Here is a 20,140-nt window from a genome sequence, read left to right on the forward strand (position 1 = left end):
TGATTTTCAAATCACACTGCATATAAGCTTGAATAGAGGCATAATACGTGAACTGTCTCCTGTGCATAGTAATACACTTGTAATTTTTAACAAGTAAATTACCTCCAAGATATAAAAAAACAGGCAGCAAAATTTGACAAAAGACCTCATGATGTCAGTACTAGTTACATAACATAATGTGCAAAACCCAAACTACCCTTTTAAGTTTACAAGGTGTTCCTTATAGTTTTTCATTCAGTCTCTGACAATTGTAATTTCAGGCGCTTCATTGGCATCAATCCCGAAAAAGGCACAAAGACCACCCAGGGAAAGGTTACCTCGAAGAGGACAGGGGCGATTGTCCAGAAAAAATTCTCCACAGTGAATGCACATGTCTCCACACTATTGAAGAACCTAATCGACTTTCAGTGGGACTTCATATAGGTCAGTGAGCTCTCCTCTTGTTTCTGTCTGTGCTGTTTTGACAGACTGATGTTGCCACATTAAACCACAAAGTTAATTTAAAAAAGTAAAAGTGTGTCCTTTAAAAAATGTTGCAGGAGTGTAAAGGAATGAAAATCTAAAAAATGAAATGCTATCAAATCAAATAGACCAACCACAGTTGATTCCATTGTAGCTGAACATTTGTCCGGGTGTTAGTTATTCAGTTTCATTACCATCTATACAAAAGGTAACATCTTAGGAATAATTTTGTGCTGTAATATAAACATGGACCATTCAGTGAATCTGAACAGAAAAAAAAATAGTTGTTATGGAAGTAGCAGTGTTATGGATAAATGAGTTGATTTGAGACATGCAGGAAGCGTTTTGTTAGTCAACACTAGCAGCCATCTCCTTGTTATCTGGGTTGTACTCTACACTGACAATTCTAGAGTTAGTTTGATAAAATACTTTGTTTTCTGATGTTTTACAGAGGTACCAGTTGGAATACCTTCCAGTTGGAATAGGAGACAACATGCAGCCAGGTCATTATGGTTAAGTGGGTGTAAAATGACAAAGTCATTCACCTAGGACTCTTTTAAAAGGTACACATGCCTCCTTACTGAAACGTTTAAAAAAAGTGTGGAAACAACACTGAACAAATGTTTTTACACTAAAATGTTTTACACTAAAATGTTTTTCACTAAATTTGTTGCATGTTCTTAGTAGTGCAGATCCAAAAATGTTCAAAATGTTCAAAAAATGTTAAATGCTAACATGTTTAATGTGTTTAATCTCAGGTTGTCATGTTTTTTTAACGTATTTTGTTATGTTTGTGTCTGTTATTTATTTATTTTTTATTGCCATTGTTTTTATTTTTAAGTTTTTGTTTGTTAGCCAAAATCTGTTTTCTCCAGTTTTTTACCATTTTTTTTTGTTTTGAATCCTTGTTAAACGTTTACTGCTCTTTTAAATAAAACTTTATTTTGATTTATATCTTTTAAGTCCTTTGTACAATACAGACTGAATTTAAAGTAACCATAATGATGTTGTAAATTGAAATAATCACAGAAATGTACTGCATTAAATTTTTACAGAAAAAGGCTGTTAAATAATTCACAGTATGAATACTGTAGAATTACAGTAGATTGCTGGCGACTCTGCTGCCAGTATTTTACTGTAAATTTGAAAAAAACAGAATTATACTGTATTTAATTTTTACGGTAATAAACTAAAATAATTTCACAGTATGAATACTGTAGAATTACAGTAGATTGCTGGCGACTCTGCTGCCAGCACATTACCGTTTTTTTACAGAATTTTTTTTTACAGTGTAGTCAAAATACCAGCACAAAAACACACTCAGCAAAATATTGTTTATGGTTATCAACTAAATAAAAATCCCCCAAAAATACTGAGATATAATTTTGTGTAAATATCGCACACCCGCTACGTGTCACTTTGAAATCAAGCAGGAATATAATGAATTTGATTTATGAAAGCACAGCTAAACCTGCTTGATATTCTCAATGGTCAATTAATGCCAATATGGCCATTTGTTGCAGAAAAAGTTGAATGTTCTAAACTAACTCTCACTAATCCTTATACTTTTTCCTCTATGTCATAGTGACGCAGCATTTACATTTAAATCAATGGGTTCAATTTAATAATAATTCAAATAGGAAACAACTAATTTCACCTCGTAGATAATAGAATAGACCAAAAAGACTGAAGATAACAGAGTATCACAGAAACTGTAGTGAACTCTTTCAACTTGGGCCATCAAGCAATCACCTATCAACAGCACAATAAGTAACAAGTAGCACCTTAGCAACTACATAGTAACATGCTAAAAAAAACACTCATGTTTTCTACAGATATCATTTCTGCTCTTGATTTATTCCAAACTTCTATTTTTTCTTCCAAGGCACATTCTCACTCTCACTTTCTGTCCTTTATTTCCTTTTTTCTGAGAAGCATGTGGCTATGGATCACTGACATCACTGGGCTCAATTAGAGATGTTTGTAGAGTTTTACCATATGGCCGAGAGAACTGCGTGAGGCAGAGAAAGATAGAGAGAGAAAGAGAGAGGACTCTGTGTACTGGGAGGGGTTGTTTGGTTAGTCATTGACAGAATATGGAGCAAAGTTGCTCTCTCTCACCATTTATCACTCCATGAGGAGACTGATCTCTTAGAGCTTTAACAGTGGAGTTCAGAACAGACAATGGCCTAATTAAACCGCAGAACAAACACACAATCTTGTAAAACACATACAAAGATGACCATGCGTCGTCTCAGACTGACAAAGCAGATTCTAGATCTACTGATGTTTATTCTATATGATCTGGACATGTCATGCCTATTACTGTATTTAATTATGTCCTCAAGCACATTCCCAATCAATTCACATACATTTTATTAGAAGCAAATTAGAGCGAAGGTTTTGGGACCTATCTGGTTTGTTAAACTGGTTTGGCTGGTTACTGGATAAGGAGAGTTGCTGATAAACTGCACGTTGTATTTATTTACATAGAGCTGGTAATGGTTATAGATCTTTTTTTTTAATCGCAGATTAGAAATGCAAAAAATAAAATAACAACAAAAATGAAAATATTTTCCTTAAAGCTGCTTTGAAACTATCTATTGTGAAAAAAGGACTTTCTGTTTTTGCTTTTTGACTAAAAACCTAACAGTAAATTCCATAATATTCTGCGTGCATATACGCACTACCATTCAAGTTATTTTTTTTTATTAATACTTTTATTCAGCAAGGATGCATTAAATTGATCAGAAGTGAGGGTTTATAAGAAGTGAGACATTTATAATGTTACTAAAGTTTCTACTTCTATTGTATTTCCAACTAGGGATGTCAATTTTCGATCATTTCCATGATCGATCGTCGTTTAAATTAACGATCAATTAATCGTTTAATCGTTAACTTTAATGCAGCAAAATGCGTCTATTGCAGCAGCACGCAGTCACCGGCATTCCCTATTTCCAACTAAATGCCGTTCTTTTGAACTTTAACAGTTTCCGCAAAAATATGAAGCATCACAACTGTGTTTAACATTGATAATAATAAGAAATGTTTCCTGAGCAGCAAATCAGCATATTGTAGTGAAATCTGAAGGATCATGTGACACTGAAGACTGGAGTAATGATGCTGAAAATTCAGCTTTGCATCACAGAAATAAATTACATTTTAAAATATTTTAAAACAGTTATTTTAAATTATAATAATATTCCACAATGTCACTCTTTCTGTGTTTTTAATCAAATAAATGCAGACTTGTTGAGTATAAAAGACTACTTTGAAACACATGAAAAAAATCTTACCATCCCCAAACTTTGAACATAAATATATACATACTGCTTTATATGCCTTTGACCAAAACAGTGTTTTTTTTTTTAACTTAAAATCTGCAAGCTGCAACAGTGTACCAGACATTTCCATTTTTCTCTCCAAGTAACAGTGTTATCTAAACCAGAGAAATGAAACAGAGGTCCAGTACCTGCCGATGTGTTGCGGTGGTGCTGATTCTGGTGGAGGTTTGTCAAGCGCTCTGTGCTGGAGAGAAGTTCTGTGTAGGGACTGGGTGATGGGTATGCAGTAGACCCTCTGAACGACCACCTCAACAGGACCGCTCTGAGAGCCCGACGACCCACAATCCTCCACTGCATCCAACAGAGACTTCCGAACTCCGCTTCTGTTCAACTCACCGACCTGAAAAATGGAAACATTTTTTTTTTTCCCTAAACACACCAGTAGAAATAGTTTTTATGACTTCAATGTAATATCGGCACAGAATGGCACAAAATATTTCTTAAAGGGATAGTTCACCCAAAAGTGAAAATTCTGTCATTAATTACTCACCCTCATGTCGTTCCAAACCTGTAAGACCTTTGTTCATCTTCAGAACACAAATTAAGTGTATTTTTGTATAAATAAACAAAGTATAAATATTTTTGATGAAATCCGAGAGCTTTCTGACACTGCAAAGACAGCAACACAACTACCACATTCAAGGCCCAGAAATATAGTAAGGACATCAATAAAATAATTAATGTGGCATCAGTTGTAAATGTGCGTTGAAGTCTGACACTGAAAAGAAGTCATTTTTTTTCTTTGCGCACAAAAATATTCTCGTAGCTTCATAAAATTAAGGTTGAACCACTGATGCCACATGGACTATTTTAACGATGTCTTTACTACCTTTCTGGGCCTTGAACGTGGTAGTTGCGCTGCTGTCTATGCAGGTTCAGAAAGCTCTCAGATTTCATCAAAAATATCTTAATTTGTGTTCCGAAGATGAAGGTCTTACCGGTTTGGAACAACATGAGGGTGAGTAATTAATGACAGAATTTTCATTTTTGGGTGAACTATCCCTTTTAGGCAACAACAGTCAGTGCCACCCATGTCACCTCAAATCAGCAAATCGTGATAATGAACGATATATGGTCTCTCTCTCTCACTGCAAATCCCTGTAAGCACACATCTACACTACTGTTCAAAATTAATACTTTTATTCAGCAAGGATGCATTAAATTGATCAAAAGTGACAGTAAAGACATTTATGATGTTATAAAAGATTTCAAATAAATGCTGTTCATTTGAACTTTCTATTCATCAAAGCACACAAATCAAGCTTTCCACAAAAATATTAAGCAGCACAACTGTTTTCAACACTGATAATAATAAGAGTATATTAATAATAATCAGCATATTAGAATGTTTTCTGAAGGATCATGTGACACTGAAGACTGGAGTAATGATGCTGAAAATTCAGCTTTGCATCACAAGAATAAATTACATTTTAAAATATATTCAAATAGAAAGCTGCTGTTTTAAATTGCAATAATATTTCTCAATATTACTGTTTTTACTGTATTTATCATAGAAATGCAGAATTGGTGACAATGTATCTGTTAATGACAATATGATAATGCACATTTAAAGGGATACTCCACCAAAACATGAAAATGTTTATAAAATAAGTTGAAAAATGTTGCGAAACAAACAACATTGGAGCCCAATGATTTCTATTCTAAAAATATCTTCTTTTGTGTTCCAGTTTTGGAATGACATAAGGGCAAGTAAATGATGACAAAATACTCATTTTTAGGTGGAGTATCCCTTTAAGTGTTGTGTTGGTATGCTCACATTTTTGATAAGAGATCTCAAAAAGATCTCAGAGTAGCAGATGATAGTTACTCTGTATTTTGAAAACTGTGGCTAACACTTTGTGTTTACAACCAACACAGACTCACTCTGTATGGACAAAACTGCACTGCTTATTTTGAGTAGTACAATAAGAGCGGGAAAGTGCAAAGCCTCATTCTTCAAATGTCTTTTAAAAAGAATTCGTTACGCCAGGGCCTTGTCGAACAGGAAAATTTGGCTTCGCTTTCACAATAAAGCAAATATTTATGCATTAAAAACATCCCTCATAAATCATCTGCACTCATGAGTGTCACACAGGAAACAGCAGCTGTCTCCATTCCAACAGCACTTTCACACATTTTTATGTGTGGCCGAATTCGAAATCTAACATAGACGCTCGCTCGCTCGCTCTTCTGGGAATTTCCATTTCCTTCCTGTGATCACATGAGAGAGGACAGCTGACGAACCTGTTTACAGGGAATGGATGTCTCGGTTGACACTTGGCTCGTCCCTGACCGCCACAGGCTCCAGGTTAACGGCGGAGGTCTGCATTTCTCCACAGCGACCGCAGCTCTCGGACCACCTGCGTTATCCGGCTTAGTCTCTTCGCAGGCTTTCTGACTGAAGTGGGTGTTGAGAATTATGGGATAGCGTTCACCCTCAACAACCAGATTCTGCCTAGAGAGACAAACAGAGGTCTGCTGGTCATAATGTGTTGTTTTTGGAAAAACAGTTACAGTATGAAAACATCAAATCTCTTGGAAATGCCACATGATGGTTTTTATGACAGCTTGGCAACATTCATAAAACTCAACTGCATTGAGTTTTGTCTACGTTGATAGATTGACAGCGGTCTCGCCGAGCACAACCACCTCCACATTTCTCACACACATAAAAGAGTCTCAAAATATCCTCAGGTACACACGAACGCTCAAGCCCGTCCCTCTCTGGGTGGAAAACAACTGTTAGTGACTGACTGATCAACAAAGATGCTCTTTTCCATTTCACAGGCGGTCTGAAAACTTGTTTATATCAAAACACTGAACTCAAGTCGACACTATTACTTTGTACTTGGCATCTAACAGATCGACTGTGAAACAAGCTGCGCTCTTGTGATAATGGTCTGCCTTGGTGTGTCTTAGTAACCGAGCATGAACAAACACACAAAACAAGCGTTAGATGTTGTTTGCCAAAAGAAAGACGTGAATTTGGTATGATTCTATACAGAGTGGCATTCAAACATGGCTCCTTCTGAAGCACTATTCATCTTTTTTTTCTTTTCAAATATAAATAAAAGTAAAGCAGCAGCAAAGTGGACCAGACTTTATGCCGATGGCTAAATGAGGCTAGTTTAAGCCTACCTGGCAAGGGGCTAGAGGGGCACGAGTGAACTGAATTGCAGTTTTTCTGATAAAAATTGTGATTGCGTGTAAAAAAAATCCAGCAAACTTGCTTGTTTGTAGGACTGCCAAAATGTTGTGATTATATATCAAAATGGCTATAAAATAATAATAAAAATAATAATCCAAAAATGACCAAATAAAGCAAAATAAGAAATTACTATATTACTATTGTAATATTCACTGTAAATTAAAAATAGACTATTTAAGAAAAATTATTTAATATATTTTTTTTACATTACAACCATAAAATGAAATAATACTAATAATAATGCATAGAAATACAAATAATTTATTATTATTAATAAAATATTTTATTACATTATAATATTTTAAATAATGTAGAACTTCTATGTTGACAGAAAACTGAAAGAAGACAGAAAGCCCTTCTTTTTGGTTGATAAGTGCTTCTTATTACAAACATCGGAAGATAGTTGGCACACTGCGTTCCCAAATGCACGTTAAAGACACTCAAACTCAGAGCAGATGCAGAGATTGAGTTAATGTGGAGCAGCATTTACTGTGAACCGAGCCGCTCTGAGACACTGAACACCGACGGATGAGAACAGTGCCACACTTTACTTTAAACAACCTAATGCATGCATTCATTTAATTAAATCGCACTAAGCCATTTTGCAATTTTGTTTTATTCTGATGAATCATGCAGCCCTAAAAAGAGCTATGATCAGTTTGTACAGGAAAGTGTTTACAACTAGTTATTGATATGAAGCACATGGGGACAAGAGCCTGCAAATGACATAATGTATTTCTGTGAAAACATCTGCACGTTGGTAAGCACATACATTAAAAGCGCTGTCATGGATGCATGAGAATGTACCATTCGCAGGGACTCAGAAGTAGGTTGCAAATAGCCTGATCAATATTTGCGCTGAGTGTAGGGTAATTTGTCACAGATCTGTTCCAAACAAGCATGTCTTCAATAAACGGAGGCCTCCACTCCACTACAAGCCGGGGCCTGCGGAGCTCATGTCATGAGACGTAGCACGTACGTCAGCATTCAAATCATCCTGCCCTGAGAGAGAATTGAACAGGTGCCAGCAGAGACGAGTAATCACACTGAACCTAGTGAACTTCAGCCAACAGTGTGCAGCTCCAGGGCAGCCAGCAAAGGCAAGTTTACACAGGAGAGGTGGAGGTCCTCTCCGCCCTTCTGCAAACAAGCGCTTTTTTCAACATGCTGTCAACCCAAGAAGAATAGGACAGAAAATTCCAGTCTTTGACAATCCAGTGACAGGTCAAAAAAAAAAAAATCTGATCTTCTTGTTGACCATTAAGTCTCGAAACGAGAAAGCATTTTTACTGTGCGCAATAACTAATAATATTATAATTACTATTATAATTAATCAATTATTTATATTATAATTTATCATTATAATTTAAAATGACTGTATAATTGATCTACATTTTAGAATAATAAAGTCATTAAATCTATGAAATACTAACACTAATGTAAGCATCACAGGTAATCAAAACTTTCATGTATTTTAACATCTAATATTTCAACCAACTTCATGAGGTGCATCATAGTTTTGATGGCTTTATTATTCTAAGATGTAGATAAATTATTAATAAATATTTTTATTGTAATTCATTAAATAAAATGATAAAATTTCTAAAATTAAAATGTACAATTATAATTTAATAATTATAAAATCATATAACTATAATTACACATTTAATAATTTAACATTTTAATATTATAAACCATTTTTTAATAAATTACAATAATATAATAAAAATGAGATACTAATCATACTACTACTAATAAGAAAATAATTAAGTTCATGCAAAAAATACTCTTTTTATCAGAAATGATATACAAATAAAAATACAAAGCAAAGTCTTAGTGATCAGGTGCACAGGAAATAAAGTCTTAGCAGAGATTTGTTAAGCTCAGTGCACACATAATCGCATCACGATCGTGATATACGTGTGAATGCATTTCCGGTGGATCCGAACAGGAAGTCTGTGAACAAGCACAAGAGAGTGTGCTGACGTCAGAGCTGACACAAACAGGTGAGGGTGCGGCACAGGTGTAATAACTACCTAGTGATGACAGGTATTTCCTTCATAGCTGAACCGTGAAGAAGCTGGGAACAGTGTGTGTGTGTGTGTGTGTTTATGTGCAAGGGAGTTGGTCATCAGAAACACTCCAATGCAGGCAGTATGATGAACATAACCCAAAGCAGTTTACATGACTGTTAATTTCTGACTCAGACTTTAATGTATGGCAAATCTAAGTCAGAGGTTCTCAAATAAAAAACTGAGACTATACATGCAAAACAAAATTTTTAAAGTAATATGTTTATCAACTTGGAGAAGAAAATAATTCCCATATCTTTTGTAGCCGTTGTTAACAGCAACGCATCCGATCAAACTACAGCATTTTGGTGCAAATACGTCTATCACTTGGTAGAAACAAACCAAATTTGATGGATACCAAAAAAGAATGCTTTCTGTTCAGCCTATGTGCAGTTCATGGTACCATTAATAAATGTATATTACAAATATTTCACTTTTGTACGCAAACAATTTGGCCACTTTGTTTTGTCTCCAAAGTAATTTTACAATGGGATGTCCAATGAAGTAAAAGAAGTTAAGATCAAATGTACAAAAAAGACATAAACATCTGCACTAAGATCAAATTGGTGGTTTGTGGAAATTTTGAAACTTTCAAGGTTCATCAGTTATTCAGTTCTTGAATTTGAATTAAATTTGAAAGTTTAAATCTGAAGTGAACTTCAATAAGTGTCATTTTTAACTAGAAAACAAAGGTTTGGCATTAGTTTTGAATGGTTTGAAAAACCATGTCTGCAAGTTTAAAGAAGTTTATAATAGGCTATTTGAAATATAATTTGAACTAGAATTTTTACTATATTTAAATATCTGAATCTTTAATTCCAATTTAACTTCCTGTGGGGAGTGGCCGAACCAATTAAAATTCCACCTGATGAACTGAAAGGAAGTCAATTCTTAACTTTGGAATTTTGCTCAACCCTGTGTCACACTGCATGACTATTTCAAAGAACTGCAAAAACCAAACAAGTGACTGCAAATCACCAAAACCTTTTCAAAACACCTCATGTATTTTGACACAAAAAAATCCCATGTCTGCATTTATCAACTACCCGCACGTTTTTAAATATATTTGACGATATGTAAAGTGTTATCATCTGCTGCCCATGTTCTGTGCTGCAAACTAAGGGGGCCGAACTGGAGTCAATCCCGTGGACTTTCCAGGGTAAAATGAACTCTTGGACTTTCCAGGGTCAACTATGCCTGCCCTTAAAGCAAACACTCCGCAGGGGGGGAGAAAGAAAGAGAGAAAATGAGACAAGAGGAGAAACTGTGCCAGCAACACACTGTGCTGCATGTGTTTTCTATTCTGCCCTCTGGCCTCTCTGGCTCGTCTGTCCCTCTCACCTCCAGCCCCGCAGGCCTCTCGCGCTTATCTGCTCTGTGCAAAACACACGGCTGCACACGGCAAGACTGTTCCTGCCAACCTGCGGCTTACTGCTCGAACAGTGAGTCATCACAAATTACTGCAGAAGATATAGGGAGATGTGCGTCAATGCTCGAGACGCACAAGTTATCTTTTTGTGATCGAGACTCCAGTTGAAGAAATTATGAAGAAATTGAAGACAAAAATTGCCAGCGAGTATTAAGAAATTACGTTTTGCACACCAAAAATGTGGAATCTTTAAATATTTCACAAACTATGTGAATTATTACAAAATAAATAAAAAATGTAAACAACCTGGTTGTTTGCATTGGGAAGAAAATGTAATATTACTAGAATATAAACATGAAACGATAATGTGAAAAAAAAATTATACAAAAAAAATGCATTTTTGTTGAGTATCATCTTTGATACAGCAGGCTTTTATGGCTGATATATTATGATATAGGGGGGGAAAAAACAGGCCAAACTGAGCAAAAATATGCAAATTGGTGCAGTTGCTGATCTTTATATGGCCAAAAAGTAGAATGAAATTCTGATAGCTTATAATTTTAAACAATGACATCTTTATAACTGTATAGCAGACTGATGACATAAAATGCATATAAATATTAGTTGTCAGAACATATAATGCAATGCAATACAATTATGATTGACAAAGGAACATTCCTTAAAAGCATGATGTATCATTTTTGATACATTTTCATTTATCTAAAAAAAAGTTATGGAAATGTATGGATAATCAAGTAAAACTAAGTTACTTCAGTCTAGTAAGGGTTCATCTTGAAATAATAACGGCAATATAAGTTATTCTTTACATTTACTTTACCTTCAGAAACAGATGGACATTAGAATTATACTAAAAGGTCTTTTGCATGATAAAAATATAAACTATGGAATGTAGTAGATTGTGTACAACAAGTTTAAGCTTTTAAATTTTGACCATTTAATTTTTAGAGGCCTTAGAAATTTGCATAGGAAACATGATAACCAGATGTTTCACCAACAAAACACCATGCAAATGTGGTTGCTAAGGTGTTCTGAGTGGCTGCTAGGGTATTGTGGGTGATTAAAAGTGCTTCCCCCCCCCCCATTTTATGATTTGCTAGATGAAAATTAAGGCCAATCACAAGTAAATGTAAATTGTACACCTTTCCTCAGCAATCCACACTAGGGATGTTCATTTCGGTTATTTTTCCTAACTGACAACCGACACTTAAATTATAAATTAAGAAAATGTAAGAAAAACAAGTAGCCTATGCAGAGTTTCAGTTCAGTTTTGTGCTGCACGAAAGAAAACAGACGGCAGAAAGTGGCATCCTATTTTCTTTAGGCTTATTTTACAAAAGCACAAAGATTTGTTTTTATTGTGAATGAACACTAGCTACGTTTACAGTGTTTATTATAATGTTTGTCAACATTTCGCGTCGGCATTAGGTCTATTTCTGAATTAAATCATAAAATGCGACTTATACGCGACTTGTTTTTTCCCCCCTAAAAAACAATTTTTTTATACGCGTAGCGTATTTTAACCATGCAGCAAACCGTTTTAAATATTTTCATAAATTACTGAAAAAATAAATAATTAAATTACTTTTTTAAACCGTTTAATTAATTGTATTAATCGGTCAAAATTCTTACCGTCGGTTAACCGGTTAAAATGAACATCCCTAATCTACACAGTTTGAGGCATTATATATGCCCATATTACAAGCAAAATTTAATAGTTAGGGTTAAACATTTGTTCAAATGCATAAGCAAGCACTACTAATTATATAAAATATCTGTAAAATATAAATGTTTTTAAATTACTCTGAAAATCAGTATTAGGTCAGTAGCCAATAAACTGTTAATTAACATCACAGATAATAAACAAACTCTCTTTCAGCTAGGGCTGAACGATTAATTGCATTTGCGGTAATATCGCGATATGGCTATTTTAAGGTAAAGTGGTAAGGAACAGGACTCTCACCATGGTGGGTAGATGTGGACGACGTCTCCGGGCGCAGGCTGTAACTGGGCGGCCGTGTCCTTGCTGAAAAGAGCCACACACTTTTCTCCTTCCGGCAGCCTGTCACACACAGCAGCCTGCATGCCACATTCCTCCCGAACTCCCAGAATCCTCAGCATCAAGACCCCCGGCCTCTCAGCTTGGGTCAAAAAAAAAGTAGGTATGAAACAATCTGTACATATAATTTATGTCCTATACTAGGTCTCTATCAGAAAATCTCTGTTTATACTAGGACCAAACGTTTTGAATAAAGCTTAATTTTAAATATTTTTGATTGAACAACTTTTAATGCAGTTAAGTACTATACAGCATGAACAATTAGCCTGGAATTAAGCTTTAAATTTGATGGAATGACCAGCTCTGAAAGACGGTTTCATTCTCAAAGTCATTACGTTTTGCAAAACAGCACAGATACGATACAGGCCCAGTAAATGAATAACAGCAGCAGGATATTTTGGGTTATGCAGTGAAAACTCAATGCTGGCGCGGTTTCAAGTTTTTCATTTCAGTCAGTTCTGAGGAAATTAAACAAAATCCAGCACTGACGGGATATATTCCCATGCTGACTGTTCAAGGAATAGTTGGCCCCCTCGATTGGACACATGAACACAATTGACTCAGCTGAAATCATGCCGAGCACAGCTAAGACTTCAGAAGAACGATGTGTAATGGAAAGTTTTGTGAAAAATTTAAAGCAGTGAGAGAAAACAGGCTACGCTTACTCCATGCAATCACATGCAAAACAAAAATACAAGGAACACTGGCTATTTTTAAATTTTTTTGGGGAGGAAATGGTACCAAAAAGCTATGCATGACTATAAAAAGGAAAGAAACAAGTTGTTAAATGCACACACTGACATCTGATTTATTAGCCATGAGAACACCTGACATGTTGCGTATAAAAAATAGATAAAAATAAATCCTGCAATGAGCAAGAAGTGAGTGGGAGACACATTCTTTAGGCAGTGGAATTTTCTAAGGAATTACACCAGTTGCAAAGCTGTCCATAAACTATGTACAGTCATCCTAAATCACTTTTCCACATGCAAACTTGAATGAAAACTAAAATTGCTTGAGAACTAAATTCAGAGTTAATCTTAGTCAGCTAACATTACATGCACAAGAATGCAATGAATCAGTAGATGTGGAAAGACAGACATTCAGAACTAGAATATTATTAAACCAATATAAATTTGAGATTTAAAAATATTTAGATTGATAACAACTGTAATCAACTATTTTTTAAATTATAATATTTATTTAAAAACTTTCCACCAGTGTTATTTTAGAATCACTGATAAACCATTACAGGTTTTGTTAATATTTGAAATGTTACTTTTATATTTTGTTTACAATTTCTCATTCATTTTGTCACTTTTATCTATTAATTTATTTATTCATTCATTTAATTTATATATTTTTTTATTCTATATAGTTTTTATTAAGTTTTAGTTTATTTAGTGTTAGTTATTTTAGTACTTAAAAAATTTGACATTATGGCTTGACAACTACAGTAGCTGAAATTTTTCATATTTTATTTCAGTTAATGCTCATTTTATTTCAAGTAATGAATATTTAGTTTTACCTAATAATAATAACAACAACAACCTCGCTTTGCACTGGCAGTGCATCACACAAGTTTAATCTCCTTCTCCTAATATCATTTTACATTTTATCTTGAATTTCCACCGTCAACTGAAACATTAACTTCTTTAAACCTACATACAAACATACCTACACACACTGAAGACCCCTAGTAGGGCACTGTTTGAAAAGAAATCCGTTATACCATGGAAAATGAAAACGTAAGGTGTGTGACTGTGTCTGCAGTGTGTTTGTGTCTGTGGTTTCCTGTCGCTTTGGCTGCGAGACAATTACATCCTATTGTCACCTGAATCACCTGAAACAAGCGTGCTTTCACAGCCTCCTACTCCTCAAACTGTACACGGCAAGATCTCATCGCTGGAATATTATACACATTTCATCAAGCATGACAAGCAATTATGGAAATATGAAAACTGTGGGTTGGTGGTTAAATAATTTCCTGGCACATTCTTTGGGCCAGATCTGACATTGGCAGTATTTAAATGAAAAGACTTCATTTTTAATTGTGAAAACATTAGTGGTCAGGAACAGAGAACTAACCACTAATGATCTGTACAGAGCTTGCATTCAAGACGTGATTGAGTCTTCACATAAACAGACAGGATTCAGATTGGCTGTGTCTTACCAGCTGATGTGGTTGAGTTGCACTGATGTCTCCAGAAGCTGATGGCTGATTTTTGCCTGCTGTGGAGTCGGTTCAGCCTTTCAGCAAGACCTCCCCTACAGAGAGAGATCACAAGGATTCAGTCCCACAGAATCAAAAGAATCAGACCAACAGAACGACTGAATTTGAATTAATCACACAGAATCATTCTAATTCAAACGAATTACTTAGAATCAAATACGAATTAAAATCACACAAAATCAATCCCAGAGAATTAAACCTATAGATTCAATCACACCGAATCAGTCATATGGAATCAGTCCCACATCATTCATATAGAATATAAAACACACAATCAGACATTCAGAATAACACATGATCACAATCTGAATCAAACCTACTGAATCAATTACACAGAATCAATCATTCAGAATCAAACATTCAGAATCAAACACACAATCAGTGTGACTGATTCATTTAAACCACCCTGAATCAGTCACACAGAATTAAACCTATAGATTCAGTTAGCCCACAGCATAATTTGTATATGCATTCAATCCCAAGGAATCAGTCACATAACATCAATGGTAAAGAATGAATGAGAATCATTTATATAAAATTAAATAATGAATCTGACTGAATCTGCTAGAATCAATCACACAGAATGAGACCGAGAGAATAAACTAGAATCAGTCTCACTGAATCAGCTCCATCAAGAAAATCAATTTGAATCAACTGCATAGAATCAAAGACAGAGAGTGAGTTCCATGGAATCAACCATGGAGAATCAGTTCAAATCAAATGGAATCAATCCCACAGAATCATTTATATAAAATCAAACAAAGGGAATCAATCATAAAGAATAAATCTAATAAAATCAATTAAATGGAATCAGTCGTAAAATCAATCATGAATGAATCCTAAAGAATGAACCCCATGAATTATAGATTAATGATTATAGAGAATCAATCCCATAGACTCAATAAGAATAAATCCCATAGAATCAATCAAAGAGAATCAATTAGATTCAATCCCATCAAATCAATCACATAAAATTAATAGTAAAGAATAAATGAGAATCCTTCCTATAGAATTAATCATAGAGAATGAATCTGATTGAATCAACTAGAATTAAGGCATAGAGAATCAATAAGAACCTATGTCAATGAATCAGTTCCATATAGAGTCAATCTGATTCAACTCTACAGAATCAAACCAGAGAATCAATTTCAAGGAATCAATCAAAGAGAATCAATATTCAATTTAATCTATATTCACTGCACATGGAAAACTGATCCATAATTAGCAAAACTTTTTGTCTTTCATAAACCATTATAGGCTTCAATTTGTTACAGGCTTGTTAGCTAAACTACATGCTTATTACCAGAGCAGCTCTGCGTGCACTTATTATTGGTTATTTGCTTTATGTTTATGATGTACATGTTTGTGTTTTTTACGAGTGGGTGGTAGTTTTTACGTGTGCTATAATTTTTATGTGTACAAAAGCATAATAAAAATATAAAAAGCCACACTCAGGCAAGGGGCAACTTCTCCTGCGCTTGCCTGCAGAAGAGACTGAGGGTCAGCAGAAGAAGTGGTGGACTAACAAGAGCCAAAAAGAGACAGCTCCCCCGTGAGGGAACAAACTCGACACATCCTGCCTCTCCCGTTCACAAAATCTGACAAACGACTCATTTATGGTAAAGCATCATGGGCTGGGTTCAGTCTTTGATGGTACACTAGAAAGCAATTGCTGAGTAATATCTGACAAAAGAGCCTTATGCATGCGGTGCTGGTTCTTGTGCGCATAGGAGGAAATACTCTGGTAAACTAAATAAGGTGACAAAAATGAGCAAAGGAAGCCGCTCCTTGATAGCCAATCAAAAACCAAGCTGACCAGGTTTTTACGGTAAGGGTGTGGATGTATTATTAAACTTCTTCACCTAGACTTTGAACCCTTTTGTATTCTGTGTGTTTACACTGATATGAAACTTCGGGTGAACTTGACGTCACACATTGAAAAAAAAAAAACCCAGTAAGAATAAATAACTGTATGAAGGATTACTGCCAGTTAAGACGATAAATCCCAATCATAAAGCCACTGAACTCATAAATTGAGTTCATCTTGCACAGGGTTGCACTGAAATTAAGATTAAGATCCAGGCGCCATAGATCATACCTTTCAAACCTCCTCCTCTTTTTACTTGAGTCCTCTGGGGTCTTGATGCTCTTAGGGCATTTCTGAGGTGTCTGAAGAATCGCCTGAGCAGATCGGACCCACTCGCTGACCGACTGCCTGCTGGACTCGGCTGCGTCCGCTCTGCTTTCTTCTGGATCTTCATCATTATCATCGTAAGAGGAGTAGTCTGAAATCTGGTTTGGTGACTAAAAAGGAGAGGAGAGTTTTACATGTAGTTATTTGATTTGCTTTTATCCACAGAAGTGTTGTTATTGTTAATTAAAACTATTATTAATTTCCGTTAATCGAAATAAAGTTGAAATAAGACTATAAATAATAAATATTACATAAAAAAATTTAAATGTTGCCTTGGCAACTAACTTTCATTTTAAGTTGAAGTATTAAAATTACTAAAACTGAAATAAAAATAAATTAAAAGCTTAACAATTACATAAAAAAGAAAAAAGTACATAAAAATTTAACAAACTAAAATTTAAATAAAAATAAAATATTAAAATAAAAGCTAGTTCAAAATATCAATAAACAGTATAATATAGTAAAAAAAATTGCAATATTATTTAACACTAATTCAAAGCCACTTACAAATGATGAACAACATATGCAATGAAAGGACATTTTAAGACTATTTTTTTATTTATTATTATTATTGTTGTTTTTTTGCAAATAAAAAACAATTATAAAATATAAATATTAAATTAAAAACTTTTTAATTTTTTAAACTTTTTAAATGTAAAAAAAATGTAAGTACTAAAATTACTAAAACTGAAATAAAAATAAATTAAAAGCTAAACAGAATTATTATAAAAATGACAAGTGCATATAAAGTTCAAAATATGAATAAAAACAATAAACTTTTGGCACTTACAAATGAGGAGCATCACATGCATGAAAGGACATTTTAACTTGTTCTATTTTATTTTGGGGTTTTTTGCAACTTTTCATTGACAGAAGAGCAGATACAGAAAAATAAATTATTTGAAGAGAGTGAGAGAAGTATGATAAATGTGGATACGATACATGTCAGAACCTGCACCATCAAGGCTCATGGTCAAATACTAACTGCAGCCTCTAGTTCAATGTCTGCCTCATAAAGAGCTTCCTTAATGTCTCAAAGTTTGATTATAAAATGAACATTAAAAGTGCACACACAGAGTCACAGTAATAAACCCACAGCACAGACCATCACAAATCTCAATATTGTATGACGCCAAAAACCTTGAAAAATATTGTGATTGAATGCTTCCAGCACAAAGACTTTCAAGAAAAACACCCTAAGCGTTCGACCTTCACTGTCCATCTGCCTAGAGGCCAATAAATTTAACAATTAATCTCACAGGTACTCAGTTCTCAAGCTAAACGACACACACAAAACTCTCAGTCCACAATTACACAAATTATGGGACCTGAATGACGCCTCCTGACAGGCTGCCGCCATGCTGTCAAAGTGAAATTACGGACTAAACAGGTGTTCCAAAAAAACGGCAGCCTGTTTTCACCTTATTCACATGTCATGCTGGGATATGAAAGTCGACAGAGTTTCAAGCTGAGCCTTAAAAATGAACAGAACCTTAAAAAAGTCTTTACATATGGCTGAGGGCCACCAAAGCAAAGCCAAAAACCTTTAGATCTATGAACCAGTACCTTGTACAACACGATCATCATTCAAACTCACGTTTCACATGGATGCTAGAAAAGAAAATAAGTGAGAAGGGCAAAGGTGGGAAGCTAAAAAACAAGAACTCAATGACCTCCCATTAATTCTATCCTCCTGCACATATCGTAATTCCAAAGGGGCCTTGAAAACACTATCTGGGCATCTGCCTATCCAGCACTGCATTAATTGCAACATCTGCCCTCTGGAAAAGGCTTGGAATCAGTCTTCTAAAGTACTGCCACTGAACTCTCAATCCACATGCAACTCCCACCCATGCTTCCCACGTACGATTTTGCTAACCTCACTTATGTAAATGAACTAAAGTGTCCTGCACTCACTAGTAAAAAAAAATATCAAAAATCTGAATAATTTTTGGTTTGACTGTATATATATATATATATATATATACTGTATATACAGTGGTGGCCAAAAGTCTTAGGCCACTAGTATTTTCACCAGCTAAAAAAATGGTTTTAAGTCAGGTACTCAATGACCTCCCATTAATTCTATCCTCCTGCACATATCGTAATTCCAAAGGGGCCTTGAAAACACTATCTGGGCATCTGCCTATCCAGCACTGCATTAATTGCAACATCTGCCCTCTGGAAAAGGCTTGGAATCAGTCTTCTAAAGTACTGCCACTGAACTCTCAATCCACATGCAACTCCCACCCATGCTTCCCACGTACGACACTTGCCTTTTAGTTACTAAATCTAAAATCACTGGCTTTGTGAGCTGCATATTGTTGAACTTGTTAGTGGTGTTTGCTAAGGCAACAATCACTGTTATTATTATTGCTCATACTTAGGGTTAAGGGTTTCTTCAAATAAATAATAAATAGGAGATAAAATAGGCGTAAAAATAAAATGTCATAGACCTACATTCAAAGAAGAGAATATTTAGAAATGTACTGAAACTGGTCTTTAAAAATCACTTCTTAGGGTTAACCCTAACCCTATATATCTATCACTGTAAAAAAAATCTTTACCTATTTCAACTTAAAAAAAAAAAAAAACTTATACAAGTTGTTTTAACTTAAATGACATTAAACCAAATTTTAAAAAAAAATTACTTACATTTTATCAAATTATTTTTTAATTTTATATAAATTTAATACATTTTATATAACTTAAAAAGTGTGTAACAGAACAAACTGAGACCGACTCAATCCAGAAGAACTGTGCCAATGTCTCCAAGATGCTTCAAGAAACCTACCTGCAAAGCTACGGTACTGTTAAAAGGTTTAGGCACTTGTGTAAAAATGCTGTAAACTGAGGATGCTGTCAAAAATAATGGCATAAATAGATTTTCTTTATCAATTAACTTCTATTAACTAAACTTAATCAACATTTGGTGTGACCTTCCTTTGCGTTTAAAGCAGCTTTTGCCCTAGGTGCACTTGCGCATAGCTTTTCAGGTTGCTTTGCAGGTAGGTCTCTTGAAGCATCTTGGATTTACATTTCCAAACATTCATTTTGCCATTAATTGTAACAATCCAGTGATATTTTTGTTTTCACAAGGAGTCTGACAGCAGCCAGTGCTCCACACACAGATCTGATCTGATCATCATCAGTCTGTCTGGAATGACATGAAGAAACAGAA

The 20,140-nt window shown here is 34.7% G+C and overlaps 1 protein-coding gene across 2 annotated transcripts in view; it reads right to left on the reverse strand.

Moving 5' to 3' along the window:
• Positions 1-20,140, reverse strand: part of spidr (scaffold protein involved in DNA repair) — a 76,212-nt gene that overhangs the window by 46,482 nt on the left and 9,590 nt on the right. For both annotated transcript variants that reach the window (XM_016543363.1, XM_016543362.1), the window contains exons 6-10: positions 16,864-17,069; positions 14,706-14,800; positions 12,437-12,614; positions 6,051-6,261; positions 3,935-4,146 (exon numbers count right to left, since the gene is read on the reverse strand). In XM_016543363.1, the coding sequence (XP_016398849.1) occupies positions 3,935-4,146; positions 6,051-6,261; positions 12,437-12,614; positions 14,706-14,800; positions 16,864-17,069 (902 nt within the window). The remainder of the gene's footprint in view (positions 1-3,934; positions 4,147-6,050; positions 6,262-12,436; positions 12,615-14,705; positions 14,801-16,863; positions 17,070-20,140) is intronic.

The sequence above is a fragment of the Sinocyclocheilus rhinocerous genome, unplaced genomic scaffold (genome assembly GCF_001515625.1).
Source record: "Sinocyclocheilus rhinocerous isolate Xijiao unplaced genomic scaffold, SAMN03320098_v1.1 scaffold97, whole genome shotgun sequence".
NCBI classification, from domain to species: Eukaryota; Metazoa; Chordata; class Actinopteri; order Cypriniformes; family Cyprinidae; genus Sinocyclocheilus; species Sinocyclocheilus rhinocerous.